The sequence below is a fragment of the Salvia splendens genome, chromosome 15 (assembly GCF_004379255.2).
Source record: "Salvia splendens isolate huo1 chromosome 15, SspV2, whole genome shotgun sequence".
NCBI classification, from domain to species: domain Eukaryota; kingdom Viridiplantae; phylum Streptophyta; class Magnoliopsida; order Lamiales; family Lamiaceae; genus Salvia; species Salvia splendens.
The window spans coordinates 13,165,255-13,188,988 of record NC_056046.1 but is presented as its reverse complement, the minus strand read 5'-3'; the positions used below and the strand labels follow the sequence as shown (position 1 = coordinate 13,188,988).

The following is a 23,734-nucleotide window of genomic DNA, read 5'->3' as shown; positions in this document are numbered from 1 at the left end:
TCATAACATGAGTAAACTAACCATTCATATTATGTAACTAGAGATAAGTTTTCAAACTCATATCAAAGCATCGAAAATATTAGTAGGCCTATTAAAAACAAAATAGAAAGAAAATCTAATATCTAGAAAAGAATAATGAAAATAGAAAATCTAAAGAAATACTGATGAATAAGAGAAAGAACGCAAATTCATTGAGCAAAGCCGTTGGTAAGTATTGACACATGATGATATATCCGAATGAGAAAAGTATAGCATTTTGCTACAATCGAAACAACTAAAAGAAAATGCTATGTATCTGTGATGGATGATTTGCTTACATTGGGAAACAAGTACAGTAAAGCTCTGTATGTTAGCGTTTTGCTTACATTTTGATGGAGTTAAGATTGAGTTAGATGAGGAGCCTCCGCCTCCGCTGCCCCTTGCAGAGGTAGCTCCGAAATTGGAAGGTGGTTTAGACGAGGAGCCTCCGCCGCCCCCTGCAGAGGTAGCTCCAATATTGGAAGGTGGTTTAGATGAGGAGCCTCTGCCTCTCTTCCACTGCCCCCTTTAGAGGGAGCTCTTAAATCAGAACGAGGAGCCTCCAGAATAGTAAGGTGAATTAGATGAGGAGCCCATGCCACTGCCTCTCCTTCTACCTCTGCCTATGCCACCGCCACTGCCACCGTCACCCTTGGCATTCGTGAAGCTCCCCACTACAACCTGAATGGGCGTTGCAGCTATAAGCATTCCATGAACGGAACCACCAAATACAGAGTTATCCGTCTCAGCCAATGACACCATCAGCCCTTCAGTTTGACAAACCTTGCTCTTAGATACTGTGAAGCTACCTTTTAAAGACAGTATGTCATATTGTCCCTGTCAATTCATCAACAAACCAGTTCATTTTCAGGGGAGTGTATACCATTCCAGGCACAAGAGCAATAGCAATACATTACAATTACATTTACAACCTTAGGAACGATACGGATAACAGAGTTCCCGTTATAGCCTATGTAAACACTAGAGATAGAACCAGTAGCAGACAAAATGACCACTGTCTCATCTTTCCATGATCCTTCTTTTGTAAACGCTATTATCTTTGAAACAATGTCCTACAAATATGTGAGACCAAAAGCATTAATTAGACGACAAGCTTAATCAAGCATAAGAGGGTCGACAATGATTTTGTAGGAAACAACAAATATGAGAAACCAAAAGCATTAATTAGACGACAAGCGTCACCAAGCATAAGAGGGTCGACAATTGAGAGTTTCCTTATGCAGACCATTCAAAAAAATTCTCCCAAACTTGCATTTCACGCATACACCATATTTGGTTGCTATACACTACCATGCGGTAAGGTAATACAGATTCTATGAAGCAAGGCAACCAATTATAGCAGTTTTAAAAACTTTTCCTAGAGAAAAAAACTACTGTTCGTGAGATGTACATTACACGGATTGCATTAAAGCATACATAATTCAAACTAAAAAGAGTATATCGTTCTAGGACTACTCCCGGGGATAGAAACTGAACGATCGACTTCTTAAATCAAAAGCCACAATCCACCAAGAATGCACTTAATTCGCTAAGTTTAAGACTAACACAATCTACAAGAAGGCACATGCTAGTTTCTTTCCATGATTGCTTTAGCGACAACAGCCATCAACCATAAAAGCACGAGTCCAAACTTCTTAACTGAAAAGCGATAATTCACCAAGAACGCACTTAATTCGCCAAGTTTAATAACATAAATTGCTCACATTCTATATGAGAAGACACATACTAGTTTCTTTCCACAATTGCTTAGCGACAAAAACCATTAACCATAAAAGCATGAAGTCCAAAATGCTATCAAAATCCAGTTGCACTATAAAGAAAAACAAGGCCATGAACAAGAAATGTACCTCTCCGATTTCAACCCTAAGGACATAGGGTGTTAAGTCGATTCCTTGAATTGCTGGCCACCAAAAGAGAAAACATTACTAAAAAGTTCAAAAAAGTAGCGCGAAAGGAAGGAAGAATAAGAGTACAAGCCGAGAATTTCAGGAGATTGAGAAATAGGCCGTTGTTGGGCGGGCGTCGGGGAGAGGCATTGGGGAATGGGTCTACCTCTATTACCCTTTCTTGGGCTTGGGCGGCCCCTTATCTTATTGGGCGGCGCATCAGTGAGCACGGAGGGCGAGCCATCAGTGTCGGTATCTTCAATTCGGGTTAGTTCAGCATCAAATGGATTCATACTGCGATTGCGAGAATCTCGGAGAGTTGTATCGAATCAGGAGATACAAAATGCAGGTTGATTTTGGAAACTGAAATTGTGAAAGAGAGTTGATTTGGGGAGGTTGGAGAGTAAATTTACAGGAAAGCTGAGCGGAATGCAGGTGGAATTGGAAAGAGACGATGGGTGAAGCGGTTGAGGTTCAAAAATCGCGGGGGTTTTACAATTTGGGGTTTATCGTTTTGCATTTTGCCGAATCTGTATCTCAACGAATTAACAGAATCTGCATCTCCATATAAAACTGAAATAGAGTATCAAAAATGCAAAACCATTTGATTTTGCTATGTTTGAATGAGATGACTACTGCATCAATTTTAAAACCAGTTGCATTACCCGCAATTTCACGAGAGAGACGCCCATGAAATTTTCAAATAATAATAAATTAATCACAATATTCAAATATTTATATACTCCCTCCGTCCACGAATATGAGTCCCGTTTTTCCATTTTGGTCCGTCCACGAGTAGAAGTCCCGGTTCATAATTACCATAAATGGTAAAGAGACCACGCATTCCACTAACTCATTCCACTCACATATCATTTAAAACTAATATATACAAGTGAACCCCTATTCCACTAATTTTCTTCCACTCACTTTTCTTAACATTTCTTAAAACCTGTGCCGGATAGAAATGAGACTCCTATTCGTGGACGGACGGAGGGAGTACTAAATACAGTCACATCATAATATTTTTGAATTAGTCGAATTTGAAGAAGGTACAATAGGTATTGCTCTGAATTTGGAATCAAATAATGTTGGTGTCTATTTTTCCATCTTCCGAAATCATTGCATTATAATTTTTTTAATATAGGAATTAAGTAATCATTTAATAGTACTTAGTTGATTTGCAAAACTATTATTGCATGGAGAATTTTTGATAAACTTCTGAAGGAACTCTTTCTGCGCAACAGACAACTTAATTAACAAATAAATTAAATTAGAAAATTTCATTTTTCCTTATAGAATCATCATCTAAGCAAGACCTTCAATCTCTAGTTTGTGGAAATTCTTCTATATTCAAATTGAAATCAAAATGCAAAAAATATATCTCTAAGATCGAAACATGTTATGCGTAAAAATAAGTTTGTGACTTCAACGAAATATTGATTCGAACTCTTAAGCTTGCATGTCAATCATGGAACTTCTGACTCATAAAAATATAGATTCTCCATTTTCTCAATAGTACATCTTTCTCTAATCTGAAAAACACGAAACTTCCTTGAAGTTCAAAACTTACACACAATCAGTAAAGCATTCTGTAATTACATAAATAAATATAATAAAGTCTCCCTTGTGGCTTGTATAAATAACTCACATTTGCATCAAAATCATAATAAGCAAACTTTTAACACAAACATGAGCTATGAGCACGGAACGATTCGTACAGACACACACATATTTACTACGGTATGTCTGAACGTAAATTTCCGTGGGGATTATTGCTGTCTCACACCATTCCATTTGGCTTCTTGCTGTCACTACTAAATACTAATAGCATCATTTATAAATAACATAAATTCTTCCTTACGAAATCTGTGTTGATTTTAATCGATTAATGTCCATAGAAAATACTACTCAATAAAATAAAAATTTGGATAAAACAAATAATTTCTTAAAATTTTGGACACCATTCCATTAAATTATAAGATACTAATAATTTTATAAAAATTCCTAATATATATTTAATTAAGGTCTCGACTAATACATAATATAACTGATCTCTTTCGAATCCCTACATGTAATTGCTGTACTGAAGAGTCACTCTCCTACTAGCATAATATAACTGTTCTCTTTCGAATCCCTACATAAGTACATAACATAATAAAAATAAACTAATATCAAATTAAATTACTACACCTTTAAATACTATACTCCTAGTAATTATTTAATTTTAAAGTCACATTATTTTATAACATGATTAAACTAACCATTCATATTATGTAACTAGAGATAAGTTTTCAAACTCATATTAAAGCATTGAAAGATATAATTAATATAGATTGTACGTACTCCTATTAAAAACAAATCAGAAAGAAAATTAAATCATACCAACCAAAAAAAAGGAATAATAATGAAAAGAATACTAGTATGATATATCTACAAAAGAAACGAAATAGAAAATATAAGGAAAGGGAGAGAGACTAGAAATTGACAAATGATGATATATCTCAATGAGAAAAGTATAGCATTTTGCTACAATCGAAACAACTAAAAGAAAAAGCTGTGTATCTGCGATGGATGATTTGCTTACATTGGAAAAACAAGTACAGTAAAGCTGTGCAACTTCAATGGCACAAGGGTATCATCACTTGAACCATCTGAAGAGGGAACTTCAATGAAAGGGAGTTCCGCCTCCGCCTCCGCCTCTGCAAAGGGAAGGTGGATTAGATTAGGAGGGTTGCATAATCATCTGAAAAGGGTTAAAATCACTTGAACCATCTGAAAAGGGAGCTCACAATTTGGAAGGTGGATTAGAGGGAGCTCCAAAATCAGGAGGAGGTAGATTAGACGAGGAGACTCCGCCTCCACTTCCACTGCCCTTTGCAGAGGGAGTTCTCATATCAGAAGGAGGTGGATCAGATGAGCCTCCGCCTCCGCTGCCCTCTGCAGAAGAAGGTGAATCAGATGAGGGGCTTCTTCTGCCCTCTGCAGATGTGGAACCTCCGCCTACGCCCCTGCCCCTGCCTCTGCCTTTGCCTCTGCCTCTGCCTCTGCCTCCGCTTCCACTGCCCCTTGCAGAGGGAGCTCTAGAATCAGAAGGAGCTGGATCAGATGAGGAGCCTCCGCCTCTGCCTCTGCCTCTGCCTCTGCCTCTGCCACCGCCACCCTTGGCCTTTGAGAAGCCCCCCACTATAACCTGAACGGGCGATGCAGCTATAAGCGTTCCAACAACGGTACCACTAAATACAGAGCCATCCGACCCGACCACTGACACCATCAGCCCCTCAGTTTGACAATCCCTGCTCTCCGATACTGAGTAGCTACCATTTAAAGACAGTATGCCATAACATCCCTGTCAATTCATCAACAAACCAGTTCATTTTCAGGCACAAGAACAATAGCAATACATTACAATTAAATTTACCCTAAGGAATATCATAACAGAGATTATCAGTAGCACAACCTTAGGAATGTTAAGTCTAACAGAGTTCCTGTCATGGCCTATGTCAACTGTAGAGACTGAACCAGTAGCAGACAAAATGCACAGTGTCTCATCTTTCCATGATTCTTCTTTTGTCAAAGCTGTGATCTTTGAAACTATGTCCTACAAATATGAGAAACCAAAAGCATTAATTAGACGACAAGCGTCATCAAGCATAAGAGGGTCGACAATGATTTTGTAGGAAACACCAAGAAATGTCTAAGAGTACTAACCCAGCAGACTCCCTTTTCTTCATACTAAAACAAATGATTAATATCTCTAAACTCCAATAGCAAACCAAAAAGACCTTCAAGTCTTGTTCTTAAACAAACTCCAAATGTAACTTAATCCTCTATCCTCGAACATTCGACTACTCCTTTTAAACCACAATCACCAACACATGAAATGGCTGATAAATAACATTATACTCTATTAGACTTTGATAGATTCTTTTAACAAATTTAGGTATTCTCAATTCAATGTCAATGACATTAATGGGTTATCAGAGAGAAGATATGTAAATATGCTTAATGGTTCCATGTCCATGCAAATAGTGCAGAGAGAAGATTACTGAAAGAAATAAACATAGCCTAAGTGCAATAAGCAGAAAGGAATTCAGAAGAGTTAAACTAGTAACTACATCATCAACCTAGCCAATTCACATAACATATTTATATGAAGTTCTGCCACATGCATTCACTCTACTCTACCTAAAACAATTACAGGTGCACTAAAATTATGCAAAAATCTTTGAACCCTCATTAGCAAATGGTTGAACGTGGAGTAGTAAACAAATCTTATGTATAATAATTGAGAAATTCCTTATGCAGGCGATTCAAAATTAATCCAAACTTGCATTTCACGCATACACCATACTTGGTTGCTATTACAAGGAAATCAATTATGGCACTTTAAAAAACTTTTCCTAGTGAAAAAAAAATATTGTTCATGAGATGTGCATACATGGATTGCCATAATTCAAACTAATAAGAGTGTAGAAACTGAATGATCTGACTTCTTAAATCAAAAGCCATAATTCACCAAGAACGCACTTAATTTGCTAAGCTCAATAGTAACATAAACTGGCCACATTCTCTACAAGAAGGCACTTGCTAGTTTCTTTCCATGAAGGCTTAGAAACAACAGCCATCAACCATAAAAGCAAGACGGCCAAACTTCTTAACTGAAAAGCGATAATTCACCAAGAACGCACTTAATTCGCCAACATTCACTACGAGAAGGCACATGCTAGTTTCTTTCCAAGATTGCTTAGCAACAACAGCCATTAACCATAAAAGCATGAAGGCCAAACTTCTTAACTGAAAAGCAATTATTCACCATGAAAGCACTAAATTCACATTCTCTACAAGAAGGCACATGCTAGTTTCTTTCCACAATTGCTTAGCAACAAAAGTCATTAACCATTTTAGAAGGCCAAAATGCTGCTTCAAAAACAAGGAAATTGAAGCTTAAACAATAAAGAAAAACAAGAAATGTACCTCTCCGATTTGAACCTTAAGGATATGGGGTTTTAAGATGGTTCCTTGAATTGCTGGCCACCAAAAAGAGAAACATTACTAAAAAGCAGCTCGAAAGGAAGGAAGAATAAGAGTACAAACCAAGAATGTCAGGAGTCTGAGAAAGAGGGATGGCAGCAGGCGTCGATTGAGAAAGAGAGGGGTCTGGGGAATTGGTACTACCACTACCATCCTTTCTTGGGCGGCCCCTTTTCTTCTTGGCAGGCCGCGCATCAGCGTCGTGACCTTCAACTGGGGGATCCATACTGCAATTGCGAGAATCTGTATCGAATGCAGGTTGATTTTGGAAAGTGAATTTGTGAAAGAGATGAGTTGATTTGGAGAGTATGTATGTTTATATATACAGCAAAGCTTGAAGCGGTTGAGGTTCAAAATTCGCGGGGGTTTTCCAATTTGGGGTTTATCGTTTTTCATTTTGCCAACGAATTAACTGAATTTCCCTCCCAAAATGATTTTGCAGTTATGGGAATTTTTTACGAGATATAGGGATTCGTCGCTGTCACTATTGATACAAAATACTATCATTTACTCTTAATCAGTGTTAATTACAAATTTTGGGTAATTATCTCTCTATACTACATAATTTCCTTTTTTACTACCTTCGCAACAAATTAGAATAGACCCCAAAAGAGAATTTTTTTTATAGGTTTCTAAATATGCACCACCAACCTAATGTTTATGTTTGCCATTATAAGACATAATTGTGATATTATTTTCAATTTTGCTCCAGTTCAGGGTAATTATGGTCTTTTTTTGTTCTTACTTTGGATCTCGATCATCAACCAATATACTATATTTAAATAATTTAGTGCTAAAATTTTTCCATATCACACAACCAATGATGAAAATCCACTGATTAAAAATCCAATTTCTGGTCGGAGAAATCAATCCACAAATAATAGAATCGAAAATTGTAAGTGAAATAGTAATAAATTAAGAGATGACATCTCAACAAACTGAGGTGAAGTCACGTTCCCATGGCAATTCCATTGATTCATGAGATGGATTTTGATCTACACTCCAGTTTGCAGGAATTGAGATTTTTTCCTTCACCTGCATATATTACAACAATCAATGTAACATATATACAAAAAACATAACAGTAATTAAGCTACAACGAATACAATACCGAGTGAAAGGCTAGTTTGAAGGAGTGTGTGTGGTCTTTCATCTGATTCTTGAAGTTGTCCCAAGAGCTTCCACCTTCCTCACATGGCTTCTTCAAGGAAGAATTAGAAGCAGCGTCGTTCCAGCTCATATCAGTTGCCATTGCGTATTTCTATATATTTCATAGAGATTTAAACAAGATTAGAAAGTAAGAAAACAAGAAACTAAAAAAAAAACCATAACAAGTGGAGTATGTTTACTTGCAGGAAAGGAATAGGTGAGTTGTGAGAGAGATATGATAGATTAGTGAGATATTAGTATATAAGATGATAGATCGACTTGCTCTGCAAGAAAGTGGGATGGATTCTTGACTTGGTAAAATCGCATGAGTAGAAAGTTAGGCCAACATATATCTCGCACCAACACACATACCAACAAAGTATCTCATTCAATTTATACCTATATAGTGTACGTGGACTGCACGACAGGTTCGTCGCCTTCAGGATAGTCCAGAATCGCGTGAGAGTTGTGAGTTATGGTTATCCACGGAGAGCGTTTTACAAACCTGAAATTTAATGGGTCACAAATATTAACCCGGGTCTGGTGAGAATACTTTCCATCAAATCTAACGTGTGGGAAAGCATAGATTAGGTCCCGTTTCTAGTCTTTTCTACACAATCAAACGTGCCCTACTTGCAACATACAGTACTTTAGGTGCAGTAATATATAGGAGTATAAAAATAAGAATTGCCAAAACCAAATACTCCAATAAGAAGCGAAGTATACAAAGTCAGAGACCCAGCTGAAGATGCAAAACAATATGGCTGATGTTTTCGACTCAAGAAACAGCAGCCTGTTGAAAAGGCCCGATCTAATCTAAGTTATGAAACATAGCAAATATGGAAACATTCTAAACGTTTCTCCTCAGTGAAAAGAACATTCAGCCACAGCACAAATTTGCTTATCAAACTTGATATCTAGAGTAGCATATGCAGAACTGCGAGCATCACAGATTATTTTGATCTCTTCCCCTCCTTTTTCTTTATGACCTCGTCGATGTACATAATACCTTTGCCCTTGTAAACTTCAGGAGGCTTGCAACTCCGGACTGCAGCAGCAAACTGATGCACCCTATCCTTGTCGATCCCAGTGCAGCATACTACGTTGTTTTTGAAGCAGAATACGCGAACTGCAGGAGGCACAGCCAGTTCCACCTCATGGCTATAGCCAAGTTTTAGGTATAGGAGACGGCCTTCGGCCTCTGCTCTTGCTTTGAAACCAACTCCAACAATCTTAAGAAAACGGAAGAACTTGGCCTCCATCAGGAAAAAATTCACCTAGCAAGTCAAGAATAAACATGAACAACAATGTATATTATAGATAGAATTTCACATGTTGTGATTGCTGATGTCTGTTTGGGAGAAAGCAGAAATGAAGCACAAGTGATATGCCTCTTCATGAGGCAGCTAGTGCATATGAAAGTTTACATTTAATTTAACTACCTTGAAATGAGAAACAAGAAGGCCTTACCAGTTAACACACACACACACACACTCACCAGCATAAAAAGATTTAACTTCAGTTACTTTTCATCCATGAAATCTCCCCTGATCTAAGTTACGTCAAGAAATTATTTTCTAAGATTTGGTCCTAATATTCATTTAGATTCCTCTCAATCCTTAAACAAACCGAGACAAATTACAGCATGTCACTCTCATAGAAGGAACAATTTTAGCTCACTCAATCCCTAAGAAAATGAAATAAAACTCAAACTATTACTGAGGATGTCGATTAGATTAAACATTAAAGAGATGATTTCTAAAGCCCAATAGATATATTATCTACACAGTCCAGCAGTTGGATGTTATAGGCTCTTTAAAAGTACATGACCTACACAAACATGGTATTAGTTCCTTTCTCCAACAACCCAACCAATAAGAAATCAAATACGAAGTATATAAAAAACTTAAATTAGTGTTTCATAAAGTGAAAAGGCATCTCTCATCAAAGATAAAATTCCGAATGTCTTTGATTCCATATAAACAACAAACATCACTGGAACTAGAAATTCCATGACCCCTTCAAAAGGTTAGTCCAGTCTGAGAAAGCCAACAAAGTCACCAACTGCTGAAAAAAACATAATACAAAGATGTATCGTATAATTCAGCATTAACAACAATCAAACTAGAATTACAAATAAATTCAAGACATCGGAGAAGTTTGTATTCTCAGGCCAGTAAAAAGATTTACAAGTCTGAACTATGTAGGGGGGGTCAAAGTGCTCATTGATACTGTAGAGAAGTATCTTCTATAACATGGTGAGATGGTTCACAAGCATATAGGCATATTATTCATGAAGAGATAAAGTTTCAGTTTTTCTTTTTCTTACGACTTTTGGCCACCCAATAATCGTTCACGTTGAAAAGACATGGTCTTGGTTGCAAAAAGCCTCAAGTGCTCAAAGACTGCTGCAATGAAATGAAGTTTCTTAATATTAACAGAAACTTTCAGATAAGTATTCCTTATGTTGATTAAAAACTCTATATTTGTAATTTAATGCCAAAGGAGTAGATTATTTCTGTACAATTGTGTCCTTCATCAATTTGATATCATTTCAGTCTGTTTCCTATTTAAGTAGATATATGCTTTCTACAGTACCTAATGTGCCTTGAGAATATAATAAAACTTACGACTAAGACCTGAATATTTACCAAAGGAAAGACTCTGCAGCAATACTAAGCATTGGCAAGGTTAATTAGATTCTAATTTATTTTATTGGGCAAGTTTGTCGGTCAAAAAAATCTAGGCTTCGTAAAGCTACAGAAATCCAATACTCAGGTTCACTCAAAGAAATGGCAAGAGAAAGCATAAGCATGTTCATGTAGTAACTCAACTGGTGAGGTACTACTGCTTCCACATAAATAGATCTAGTAACTAGATGATTGACATTCTAGCAAGAAATCCCTCTAGCTCTCGGACTTCTCTTCTACCTCAAATATAAGAAAAATGCAATAAACTATTTAGCATTTCTTAGCATAAGTCAACAGAGTATAATAAGTTGCGTTCAGCTTCCATACCATTTCATTCTTACGAAACCCCATGTATCATCATATGGACATTTTATCAAACAGTTAATCCGCATGTATTTTTGTCGCACTAAACTTATGAATCCTCGCAGCAAATAGCGCCGTATCAGCACATTACATTAAACGAAACACACCAAACAAAGTGATTCTAAATTTTACCTAGGATTTTGCGTATGAGTTGAAGACAAATCCTCAAAAATGATTTAGAGGTTCATTGATAAAAAAAATAAGATTTGAGTCGTACCAGGTAGAAAAAGAAATACTACTAATCTATAAAAAATATAAATAACCAATTAACTTAGTTAAGAGCGGAGAGAGAAGGGCATACTCGAAGGAATTGGGAAGAAGAATTAGAGCATCTGCAAAACCCAAAATGCAGAAAGAATGTTACTCCAATGATACTGCAAAATCAATTTCAAATTTTTGTGGATTAGAAAAATATAGGGAAGAGTATTACAGTAACGAAGAAGAATAAGCGTTAAAAGGAGAGACAAGCGGCGCGGCGGTTCTGATTTCTGATCTCAGGTTCTCAGTTTAGTTGAGAACATCTCCAGTGGGCGGACATCCCACCAGGACATCCACTAGGACATCCCAAAAACACCTCCTGTCACGTCACTAGGACTTCCCATCCCACTGCCACGTCACTAGGACATCCCCTCCTATGTCCGCCCTTCTCACTAGGACATCCCGCAATAAAAAAATCACAATAATTTAATTACGTAAAAACAGAAATATAATTTTGACACGGAATACGGGAAAGCAAAATACGGGCAAAAATACATATTCATAAAACATAAAAAAAAACATAGTTAGAAAAAAGCAAAATACATAGTTATTCGAAAAAAGAAAAATACATAATCTGTTGGATATTTTAGTGTAATTGGATTAACTTGATTGATCAATATAATTATAACGAAACATCAAATAAGTTGGAAGTGCGGAGTGCACACTTATTTGAATTCGTTATGATTAGACGGGGGTTCGGGGGCAACGCCCCCGAGAGCGAGGTCCAAGGGGTGGCAGGGGCAGAGCCCCTGGCTGGGGTCGTTTGGAATTTTTTTATTTCCATTAAAGTTACTGTGCAGAAATCTTCATCCGGAAATGAAATTTTCGATAATTGAAGGACCAAATTGCAATTTTATAACCCGCCAACAATCAGTTATTTTCGGTTGTGAAATGAAGGGATGCAACGTTTCATCCTAAACCTCTACATAATCCAACATCCCCGGCTCACTCCGCGTTGAAATGAAGTTCAACGAGTCGTATATATAGAGTTTTTTTTTTAATAATAATTTCCGGACGTCCGACCGGGACGTCCGACCCTTGCCACAGTGGCGGACGTCCGCCCGCCCGTCGCCGGGACGTCCGAGGACACCCGACGTCCTCACGGGACGTCCGTATCCGACCTAAACGCCACAATGGCAGACGTCCCGGTCGCCCGTCGCGACGTCCGACCGAACGTCCGCCATTGGAGATGCTCTTAGGCATTCCTTCGCAAAATTTCATATATGAACCATTTATCCAATCGTTAGTGTCCTAACCCATACAAAATGTTTTAATTGTACTCCATATCAATACAAAAAATTTAAAGATTACATAAATTATACAACAAGTTTCATTCGTGTTTAATTTAGTACGATACATTCTATTATTTTTGTTTGAATGTCATTAAGGGCCCTTTTCGGAGCCCATCTCAAAGCCTACTTCCATTTTTTCCTGCCACATCAGTAGGCCCATCCCAGAACCTATCTCTCTGTAATAGAGAGCCCATCCGAGCCTATCTCATTTCATTTCATTTTTCAAAAATACCTCATTAAAAAAACATGCTTCATTAAAAAAATATACTACGTAAAAAAAATAGATAAAAACAACAAACACACATCAATCATCGGGTTCCAGCTCGTCATCCTCGTCAAGACCCATCTTCTTCTTCAACCCTTGGTAGGTGTTCCAGATGGACTTCTTCACACATCGAGAATTGGATTTCATGTGCATGTTGTAGAGGCCCACCATCGATTGTGCGAAGGCGACATGACCTAATGCATTGTCAGCCTGGACTGGTGCGGATTGGCCATCCGTTCTGTCTTCCCCTTCCCCTTCCTTGCTTTTGCCTTCGCTGCTTTCATGCCCATAGGGCGCTGAGGAGGAAGCTCAATGGGCGATTGGTCCTCTGACAAGTCTATTGGCTCCGCTCCGCCACTGCTATAGCTCCCGGAGAGCGTCAGGCGTGTCCGCACCGATCTCGTCTGCAACACCTCTGACATACCCGTTTTGAATTTGGAAAAATCCTTAAGAAGCTTATATGTATCCCAATACTACTCTCTGACGGAGAGTTCGCTCTCTCCGCTACGCATTTCCCGGAAGTGGCCATCGTAGATACCGTGAAATTTAGCGCACTCGAACACCATGCGTTTCCAATGCTTGTGTAGATCGTCGTGCTTGTGTGTCGGGGCTCCATCGGGCTTGACTTGTTCGTATCGTTGCGTGATACGTCCCCAGAAACCACCCTCACTCTGATTGTTGGCTACAATTGTGTCATCAGAGATATATGCCCAACAACGAGCAAGAGCAATCGACTCCTCGATGGAGTAGGTACTCCTTGTGCGCCCACCCTGCCCCCCCTCAGAAGACTTGGCTCCCACTTTCTCCTTCCTCTTCCCCTTCGCCGCCGCCTTCGCCCTAGGAGGAGATGGCTCCATATCGGACACCTCGTACTCATCGGTGCTGAAGTTCAAGTCTCTTAACGGAATAGTGGATTCGTCAGTCTCGAGAGTACCAAACACGGTTGGGCTCATCGTTGGGCGGTAGACATCATCGCCGGAACTCGATGTGTTCATCGGCCTACCAACACCGACGTAGCCTCCTTGGGGGAAGCTGGTGTATTGGGTGCCGTGGAAAAAAGGTAGACCTCCTTGAGACGAAATCTGAAATGAACCCATCACAAACTGTGATGATTGGGTTCCCAACCCGAACAGGTTTTCTCCCGCTAGTAGGTTCGAAAACCCACCTCCTTGGCCAGTAAACTGGTTTTCGCCGGAATTATTGCCATCATTGGGATTCATTTTGCTAGAGAGATGAATGTGTGAAATGAAATGGAATAAAATGATGAGAGTGATGTGTGAAATGGAGGAAGGTGTATATATAGAAAGTAATAAAATTTTTAAAAATGCAAAATCGGCTTGGGGATCGGCCTTGCCTCCGCAATGGAGGCCCATCGCAGGGCCGATGCGGAGGCGAAGGCTATCGGCTGGGGCGATATATCGGCCCGGAGGCGAAGGCGAACGGGAAGGGAGATGAGCTCCCTCCCCACTATGACGACCGGTGGAAGGCGATTGGGGGGGGGGGGGGCGATCCATCTGCTCTGGGGATCGCCCCCCATTGCTAATGCCCTAAGCTTCTATCTGTTGATCAAAATCGATTATAGATGTCACCCTCCTTTCCCCAATTCATGTGACTTCTCTAATATTCCTTATCGGGTTTTCTGATAGGCGTTCTTTATTGCATTTTTATGTCATCGCTCTGCTAAAAAAATATTGATGTTGCACGTAGTTTGCAACATCGTGCCTTGACCTTCCTCTCTCCCAGATGAAAAGAATCAAATGAATGGGAGTGAACCTCCCTCATTTCAGCCTCGATGCCACAACAAAGCACACGAAGAAGAACGTGATACAAAACTTGGGCAAGACACACATATTTACAACAAAATTTAGAAAGTAATTATAGATTCTCGGCTATTGTTGGATTCAATATATAGTTATCAACAAATTGTATACATGGTACTGGATAGTGGAGTATAAATTATCCAATAACATTTATACATTCAATATTGGAAAGAGGCATGACATATTTAGAATAAGTCTTTTGTTTTCTAAATAAAATATTTAATGTTAGTATGCTGTATGCCTTGAATCTGAATATGCAATACAATAAGTGAAGTATAACTATAAGACAGAGGGGGGACAAAAGTATACCATGTTTTGCAAATCCTAAATAATTTTTGAGAAGGTGGATGCTTGCCATGGTCGTTTTGCAAATCCTAAATAATTTTTTAGAAGATGGATGCTTGTCATTGTCTAAACTTGTCTTCTATAGAAGAAATCTAGGTCTGCAATTTAATCCATTCTAGTCATCATCATAAGGAATATCTTGCTGTGAATCTTATCTGCAAAGAGAAATGCAAAACAGCATCAACAACACATCATGTTATGTTAATAAACTCACAACAATATGTCTCTGATATTGAATTTTGGTGCAATGCTGATGGAGTTAGGATCTATATCACTGATATTAACAATGGCACAAGATCCTATCTCCAAAATTTGCATATCGAAGCAGCTGCACATAGTATGCAAACATGCAGTGGAAAACTGCCACCCGACGCTATGATATGTTTATGTTTTAGGCCTTAATATTTATATTGGGCCTAGCCCGTCGTCTGTGTGCCTAGTTATATAGGAATAGGGCACAAAACTCTGTAATCTGAAAACAATCTAAATAACATATGTTCTCTGTTTCTGCCTGTGAACGTAGCCAATCCAACGTTGGTGAACCACGTAAATTCTGTGTCTCTTTACGTTTCTGTTTGTCTCGATCGCACAATTTTTCTATTATGTCACAACATTTAATTATATTTCTCTCTCTATTATATTATACTCAAATACACTGTCCATCCCTAAAAAATTAACAAACTTGTCGATTGCACGGGTTTTAATATGCAATTGGTAAAGTAGGAGAAAGATGAGAAAAAATAAGAGAGAGAAAAAAGGAAGTGGAATGAATGTTAGTGTATCGTGGAGTACACGTTATAAATGATATGCATGATTATTATTTGCTGTAAAAACTTTCTATATTTAAACTTATCTAATATTGGGGGAATGTCCAAAATAGTAAAACTAATTTATTTTTTAGGGACGGATGGAGTGTTACACAGAAAAATCTTGTATTTAAATAGAGCAATTTTCTAGGTGTGTCAAAATTTAGGAATTGCATGACGTGCATCTTTCCGGCGTGCAATTTTCTAAGAATCGTCATTGTCTAGGAATTGCACGTACAATTTTCTAAGAATCGCCATTGTCTAGGAATTGCGGGACAGGACAAAAGTATACTAAGTTTTGCAAATCCTAAATAAATTTTGAGCAGGTGGATGCTTGCCATTGTCTAAACTTGTCTTCTATACATAATACTGTTAGAATAATTGAGTGAACAATTATATAAAGCTCTCTATGATGATTAACCAAGAACGATGAAGAAGGAGCATAAACTGTAAAGCGGAAGCGTACCTTGATCCATAACGAATTGAACAACGGAATTGCTTTGCAGCGGCTATGGATCTTCCAAACGATCAGAGACGTCCTTCACAATAGTCTGCCGAGAGAATATAGAGATATTGAACGTTCTTCTGAAATCTGGGGACCATAACCCTAATCTTATATTTATATAAATATAAGACCCTTTTTTTTCTATTCGTTCCCTCATCAAATAGAAAATCACAAAATGATATTTACACTTATTTCCATAACAAATAAATACACTTTAGCCCAAACTTTAATCTTTAATAGATCACTTGAATTGGACAATTGAAAGATAGTCATACACGTTAAATTAGTCATGTGGAAGCCCAAATTACTAACAAATACAACAAATCTAGGTCTGCAATTTGATCTATTCTAGTCATCATCATAAGGAATATCTTGCTGTGAATTTTATCTGCAAAGAGAAATGCAAAACAGCATCAACAACACATCATGCAAAGTTAATAAACTCAACAACAATATGTCTCTTGATATTGAATTTTGGTGCAGTACTGATGAAGATAGGATTTATGTCACTGATATTAACAGTGGCACAAGATCATATCTCCAAAATATGCATATCTGAAGCAGCTGCACATAGTATGCAAACATGCGGTGGAAAACTGCCACACGACGCTATGATATGTTTCTGTTTTAGGCTTTAATCGTCGGAGGCTTTAGAAGCTACCTTCTTGGTATCGCCAAACAAACTTCTAAAGATTATAATCCTGGTGATATTAAGAATCCTTAATTTCGTGGATATTGATTGGGTTCACAAACCTCGTTACCTTTTTGGAACTCTTCACCACTGTACCTCTTTGGAAGGTATGCCTTCATATTATTTTCTGTCATGTGCATTTGTATAGTTTTCGTCTACCTCGATTGATTGCAGACTTAACATTGTTTCTTGTATTGGCTTAGGGATCACAGATTCCGGATCATACATATACTTCTAAAACTGCGATACATGAAAGAAAAAAAAATGTGCACATTGCCAATGTTTGGTGGCAACACAAAATGGTGGCAACACAAAATGTTAAGCGACATGACCGATTTCTTTGAGAATCCCACAAAACAAGGCCAAAGCTTCCCTTTGAAAATTAATATAATTATTTCAATTTTAAGAAGATCTTGTGTCCTACTTTGAATTGCAAATCGGTGTGGCTTGCATATGCACATTGATCGATCAACGCTGACATATATATATATGGATCATGTGATGACCTTTACATCTCTTTTCTCGAAAGTGTTAGAGCATGCGCAGCGGTGGCGTCCGTCGCCACCGCCGTCCGTGCCGCTGGCACGGACGCCATCCGCCGCCGCTGCGCTCGCGCCGCTGGCACGGCGCTGCTCGATGTATCGAGCACGTCCGTGCCAGCGGACGCACACGTGGCGCGCTCCCATTCGTCAACGGCTTGACCGTTGCATTTAAACATTTTTTTATTTTTTTTTAAAAATCGGTTTTTTATTAAAAAAACCGATAAAAAATAAAAAAAATAAAAAATTTCACTTCCCCAAAAAAATATATCCGTTTATAACCGTTTTTTACACCTTTTTAATTTTTTTTTCATTTTTTTACCCCCAAAATACACACTTTCATCTATAAATACCCCCAATGTCACCCCAAAAATTCACATCAAACTACACAACTCCCATCATCATTCTCCAATATCCATTCTCATCTCCATTCTCTCATATCCATTTTCATCTTCATTCTCTCATACCCTACAACATCACTATGTCCGGCCAAGACGATAACCCTTCGGGCTCCCACGGTTGGAACCCCGAATGGTTCGGTTCACAACCGTTTCCTAGTCCGGAAACGGAATATTCGGCCCCTCCTCAAACCCAAGATTCGGCCGTTCCGGGTGGCTACCGTCCATACCCAATCGACGACCAAGGTGCCTCCGAAGGGCGCTACGGGTGGACACCGGAGCCTAGGCCTCGCGCCTCTTCCCAAATGCCGATTCCTCCAGCTACGGGTTTTAATTATGTAATTTTTACTTTTAAGGAGTTTAATTATGTCATTTTTAATTTTTTGGATTTTAATTATGTATTTTTTAATTTTATTTGTAATATTTATTATGATTTTTAAATGGATTTTAATATTATGGAAATGTTATTGTTTAATTGAATTTTATATTAATTGTGTTCGTCCTTGCAGAAGAGCACAGTTGTGGGTGTTGTGATCTTGCCAGAGAGCAAGCATGAATAGTACCGCCCGGGCCCATAACCGTGCCGCTGGCAATAGCACGGTTGTGGATGCTCTTACAATCTAATTATATTGCATAACACTCGATCTTCTAGAAGTTCGTCACCCGTGCCCAGTGGTACTTAGTTGTCGGGTATTCAACGACTTGTTGCCTTAATTATGTTCTGGTCGGTGCTTTACTTTTGTGGGGACCTCTTTCTTTTGTAAATCTCAAGGTCTTGCTCTTTCTGGAAGCCTTGTGGAAAAATTCTCGGGGATTGTATACCAGTCTCAACTTTGATAAAATCTAAATTGGTGTATTGAAACAGAATTAAAGCAAATCCAAAACATTTATATCACAGAATTAAAACAAATCCAAAACATTTACATCACAAATAAAAATTGGAATGCAATCCAACCAATACTTGCTATCAGCTATAAATACTCGAAGACCGAGCAAGCGTATGGGCAACCTGATTCGCTGCTTACCTTACAAACCTCATAGAGGATTCGCTGTCATCTTCAAATGATGATGACAATCTTCCACCACTGCCTCAAAGATAGATTCACTGCGAGTACTATAGCATGAGCTCCCATCTCAAACTCTATCTTTGTCCATCCCTTAGTTTTGACCCAACTCAGCACCTCTCTCAAGCGAATGAGCTCAGCTATAGTCGGGTAAAACTAGGGATGTCAATCGGTTCGGCACACTGGATTTCGGGCCAACCTTATTCGGGTTGCGAGTCAATCGGGTGCGGGCTAGTCGGGTTGTGATTTCTTTCGGGTTATAAAAGTTCAACCCTAACCCTATAAATTTGGCGGCTATTCGGGCCAGCCTACAAGTTGTGGGCTACAGTGACATTCCTAGGTAAAACTGGAGATTTGTCAAGAACCTTGACCAATTATACAATATAAGACGAGTCCAGTTGTTTCCAACTTGAAACTATAAATGGTGAGGAACTTGATGCATTTATTCTCCAATCATCTTCCTGTTACCCAAATGCTAACCGCACCTTCGTTTGAAATAATGTGTCTATTACCCTCCAAATTAGTTACTCCTTGACAGTGAGAAAGTTGAGGTAGCATTGCATTTTCAACAGGTTCAACAGTCTTTATCACAAGAACACATGGTCACTTGCATTCTACACATATTGCTAAAATATTTAACAAAATTTCCTTGAATTGGGCTTATAGGTCAAGCAATGCATTTATGTTGATGGTTTTGAACATTTCTTTGTATTGCTCATGCGAGTTCTAGCTGTTGAAAATGCGAATCCCAATTCTTTTTTTAAATATGGTTTTCAAAAAAGACAAAAGGTGGATAAGTAAAGAAAAAAGTCGATTCTATAATCCATTGTTCCATAAGCACCCATTTTATGCTTTCTTTTGTTAGAAATCAATAACAGACTCGGACAAAAATTGAAGGGCTTTATCAAGTGATTGGATCATTAGCCAACTAAAATGAAACCGCATTTATCAAGAGAATATTACAGTATTCTCTCACATAAAAACTGATTATCCATTCAAGAATCATCACAACAAAGAAAGTGCAACACCTAAACTAAATTTAACAATGTACAGTATTAGCACATTGCATATTTGCATTAGCCTATATATAGTGCCTTTCAAATTCCAACGCAAAATTACCAATCGAATAAGAATAAATTGATTGACGTCAAATTCTCAGATTTCAATTACTCCACAATCGCCAGTATTACAATTTACAATTACAAATATTATTCCCAATTATTGATCAATATCCACCATAAATCAAAATTCACACAACACTCAAAACAACAAAACAAAGAGTTCAATTGGAAATAAAGAAACCCCTCATTTTTTTCTCGGAATCTTATTTCCAGAACTGGAATTGCAGAATTGTGTGCAAATCGACCGTAGATAGGAATTGATTTACCTGTAAATTCAATCGATCGTAGCCCTAGCTTCGGCGACGGAGGCGAGCTTCTGCAGATTGAGCTTCACGACGGTGTCGGCGAAGAGTCGAGTGTCCTCCTCCGTGTTCCCCTCCGGCACGTCCACCGCGTACGACTCCAGCACGACGGTGGAGATCGCGCCGGGGAGCTCGTGCACGGACGTCACGGAGCGGTAATTCCTGAGGCGGTGGTCGCCGCCGACGATGCTGAAGCCGGTGACGCGCCGCTCGTCGTCGAGGATGTCGAGGCGCTCGGTGCTGGTCGCCGCCGGCAGCCCCGATATGACGCTGACGTCACGCAGCTCGCCGACGCGGACGACGAAGCCGTCCCGCACGGTGCAGCTCTTGATGAAGTGCTTGTAGGTCTGCGGCTTGTCGAAGTGGCGGAGGATGGACCAGACTTCCTGCGGCGCCGCGTGGACGCGCTGCGCGAGTATGGAGGAGCACTGGCCGGCGTTGACCTTGTAATTGTGGAATTCCGCCACCGCGGGTTTGAGATCCTCGAACTCCTCCGGCGTTAGCCCCGGAGGAACTAGCACGTGGTTCGGCTCCGCGGTTGATTCTGATGCTGGCTGTTCCGTTGCTGAAATCGCGTCTTCCATGGAAGAGGGAGAGTGAGAGTGAGAGAGTGAGGGGGAGAGAGAAGAGTCGTTAATTTTGTTAGTTAATTTTGTAATAGAAGGTGCATAGAAAACAAAAAAAATAGTTGAAATTGAAACTTAAATTATAGGAGTGCCTTTCTCACTTTCATAAAAATAAATCTCTTTTTATTTAAAAATATTATCACACATTATATCAATTATTTTTATTGAAACCGTGTTACTCCATGATTTAATTAAATCTAATTTTATGAAAAGAAGAAAGTAGGTTGATATTAAAATAGGAAATGGAATATAGTGAATTATTGCCACTATTTTAAAATTGCAAGTCAATAATGGAATGCAACTGCGGACGTAAAAATATCAAATTATACTCCTTTTTACTGCATGTTTTTTTTGGTTTAGGCATCGTTTTTAACTTACAAATTTGTGATCAGGGACATTTTTTAAACCGCGAAGCGTGAAAACATAAACAAAAAACAGAACATCTTAATTCTTACTTTATTAAGATAGATATTGAATAATCTTGAGTATAAATAAATTTATAAATCATGTACCACCCCTCTCCCTACTCCCGCTATATTACGATAAAAGAACATAATTGGGAATACCTCGACAATCTCGAAGTTCGATCTCGAGTTGCATCATGAGATGGTTACCTATCTTCGTGCACAAATGAAGAAGTAGTTTTTTTCATTTTGTTATGACTTGTAATTTTCTTTTTCTAGGATTTTTAAATTTCTTTTTTTAGGATTTTTAAATTTCTTTTTTTAGGATTTGTAATTTTCTTTTTCCGACTGAACATTGAATTTTTCCGATTTGAATTGTTCAACGTTTTCTATTTTACGAGTAAAATAGGTTGAAAGGGTGAATAGTGCGATTTAATAGTTGTGGCCCGGATTGCGGCCTGCAAGGTTAGAAGAGTTTTCGGTCATGACTCAAATTTAGGAGAATGATGACGTGGAGGAGACTTGGGACCTGAATCCGGCCAGGGTTAATGATGCTGTAAGAGCATCAACTATAGGCGGCCTTCCCCAATAGCCACGCCCCCTTTTTTTGTCCACAGCCCCAATTTTTTGTTTCCGCCACTATAGGTTGACACTTCCAATAGCCCCGAAATTTTATAATCAATTTTCATTTTATTTTTTTCATTTCGTTTTTAAATCAACGGAATTGAAATAATTATGAAACGAGTTAATTGGGACCGAATATTCGTTGTATTTGCAATTGTAAAATTATACAACGAACGTCCAAAAAAAATACAAATAAAAACGCCGCCACCGTCTAATCGGTGGCGGAGTTCGATTCCTCCTCTTCTCCGTCTCCTTCCCCTTCTCCTTCGCCCTCGCTGCCACAGGCCGCCGCTGCCCCAGGACCATCATCAGCCACGTGCAGACGGCGCTGCAGCAGACGTATGAGGTCAGAGTATATATTCTTGATGTATGGGTCGGTTGCGGCCTCGTATTTGCTGCAGACTTCATTCAATTCGTGCGTCAGCTGCACATATACGTTCTCCCGTAGGACCTCTGTTGCTCCTGACGGCGGCATAGGCGCAGGTTGTGGGGCGCGCGATCCAGACGCTACCGACGATCGGCGGGAGGAACCGCCAGCTTCTCTAGCGCGTCGGATAGAGGCACGTTGTCCAGGAGCGCGGACGCGCCTAGAGTGGGTGGCGGTGGGCTCTTCGGCTTGCTCTTCGTTCAGGTCGAACGATTGCGAGCCGCTGCCACTGTTGTAGTCCCCGGCAATGTTGTGTCTTGTCCGCTTCGGCGCAGGAGCCTGCTCTTGCGCACAGATGGCCTTGAACTTCGGGCAGTCCTCGAGAACTAGATACTCCTCCCACATTGTGAACTTGGGATAGCCCAGCGCGTTGTATTGGCTAATCGAAAGTTCTTTAACGTCAGCCTCGCTTCAGCCACTCTCCGCATAGAGCAGGTTGTTCTGGTATATGCCCACAAACCGCCGGGTAGGCGGCAGAATCCTAGACCACTTCTTGCGGAGCTGTTCCGCGTCACGCAATCTGGCAAATTGATTCCAACTCCATGGCTGGGACGGAGAGCCGCCATATCCTGGTGACTTAGAAGGATAGTCTCCATATCCCGACGGCTAGGAAGGATTGCCGCCATAACCCTCATTGTGTGAGTCGGGTGATTCGTCGTCTCTTCCGTGCATTTTAGAGAGTGAAAGTCAATGATAGTGAATGAAGGGAGAGTGTGTGAAAATGGTGAAAATGGAGGGTGGAGGAGTGGTATTTATAGGAGAAATTTTCAAAAAAAAAATTGAGGGGGCTAAGGCGCGCTGGCCGTCGCCCCACTATAGACCGGAGCGCCTATAGGCGCGCCTACCCCCCCCCCCCCACCACCCCATCCTCGCCCCCTTCCCGCCGCACCCTCGTCCGCCCCACTCTCAATTGTCCGCCCCGGGGCGGACGTTCCGCCCACTATAGATAGCCCCCTTATCGCCCCTTTTTTCGTCCGCCCCCTTTTCACCTATAGTGGATGCTCTAAATACAAAGTACTCCATTGCATAGAAGCTATCATAATTAAGTAAGAACTTTGATCACTTGTCAAAAAGCAAACATTAATTTGA

The 23,734-nt window shown here is 39.5% G+C and overlaps 4 protein-coding genes and 1 long non-coding RNA gene across 6 annotated transcripts; all 5 read right to left on the bottom strand.

Moving 5' to 3' along the window:
* Window positions 1–230: 230 nt before the first annotated feature.
* Window positions 231–2,586, bottom strand: LOC121767685 (AT-hook motif nuclear-localized protein 13-like). Its single transcript, XM_042164013.1, has 4 exons — window positions 2,092–2,586; window positions 1,887–1,939; window positions 951–1,091; window positions 231–855 (listed from the first exon to the last, which is right to left on the bottom strand). Exons 1-4 carry the CDS (start codon window positions 2,216–2,218, stop codon window positions 565–567), a joined length of 612 nt encoding a protein of 203 aa, XP_042019947.1. The 5' UTR covers window positions 2,219–2,586; the 3' UTR covers window positions 231–564.
* A 1,811-nt stretch (window positions 2,587–4,397) lies between these two features.
* Window positions 4,398–9,059, bottom strand: LOC121766305 (AT-hook motif nuclear-localized protein 10-like). Of its 2 annotated transcripts, none has more exons than XM_042162559.1 (7): window positions 8,505–9,059; window positions 8,068–8,217; window positions 7,020–7,991; window positions 6,900–6,952; window positions 5,383–5,523; window positions 4,715–5,271; window positions 4,398–4,624 (listed from the first exon to the last, which is right to left on the bottom strand). In XM_042162559.1, the coding sequence occupies exons 3-7, from the start codon at window positions 7,180–7,182 to the stop codon at window positions 4,591–4,593; spliced, it is 948 nt and encodes a 315-aa protein (XP_042018493.1). In that variant the 5' UTR covers window positions 7,183–7,991; window positions 8,068–8,217; window positions 8,505–9,059; the 3' UTR covers window positions 4,398–4,590. The 2 variants fall into 2 exon arrangements, with proteins under 2 accessions (XP_042018493.1, XP_042018492.1); XM_042162558.1 differs by lacking the exon at window positions 8,505–9,059 and adding an exon at window positions 8,306–8,473.
* LOC121766719 (60S ribosomal protein L6, mitochondrial-like) lies at window positions 9,059–9,367 on the bottom strand. Its single transcript, XM_042162979.1, has one exon. It carries the CDS (start codon window positions 9,365–9,367, stop codon window positions 9,059–9,061), a length of 309 nt encoding a protein of 102 aa, XP_042018913.1.
* Window positions 9,368–10,432: 1,065 nt separating this feature from the next.
* Window positions 10,433–11,678, bottom strand: LOC121766306. Its single transcript, XR_006042970.1, has 3 exons — window positions 11,589–11,678; window positions 11,460–11,490; window positions 10,433–10,513 (listed from the first exon to the last, which is right to left on the bottom strand). It is a non-coding gene; the product is annotated as an uncharacterized LOC121766306 (long non-coding RNA).
* An 8,604-nt stretch (window positions 11,679–20,282) lies between these two features.
* Window positions 20,283–21,254, bottom strand: LOC121767216 (abscisic acid receptor PYR1-like). The gene has a single exon (XM_042163440.1). It carries the CDS (start codon window positions 21,146–21,148, stop codon window positions 20,537–20,539), a length of 612 nt encoding a protein of 203 aa, XP_042019374.1. The 5' UTR covers window positions 21,149–21,254; the 3' UTR covers window positions 20,283–20,536.
* Between the last annotated feature and the right edge of the window lie 2,480 nt (window positions 21,255–23,734).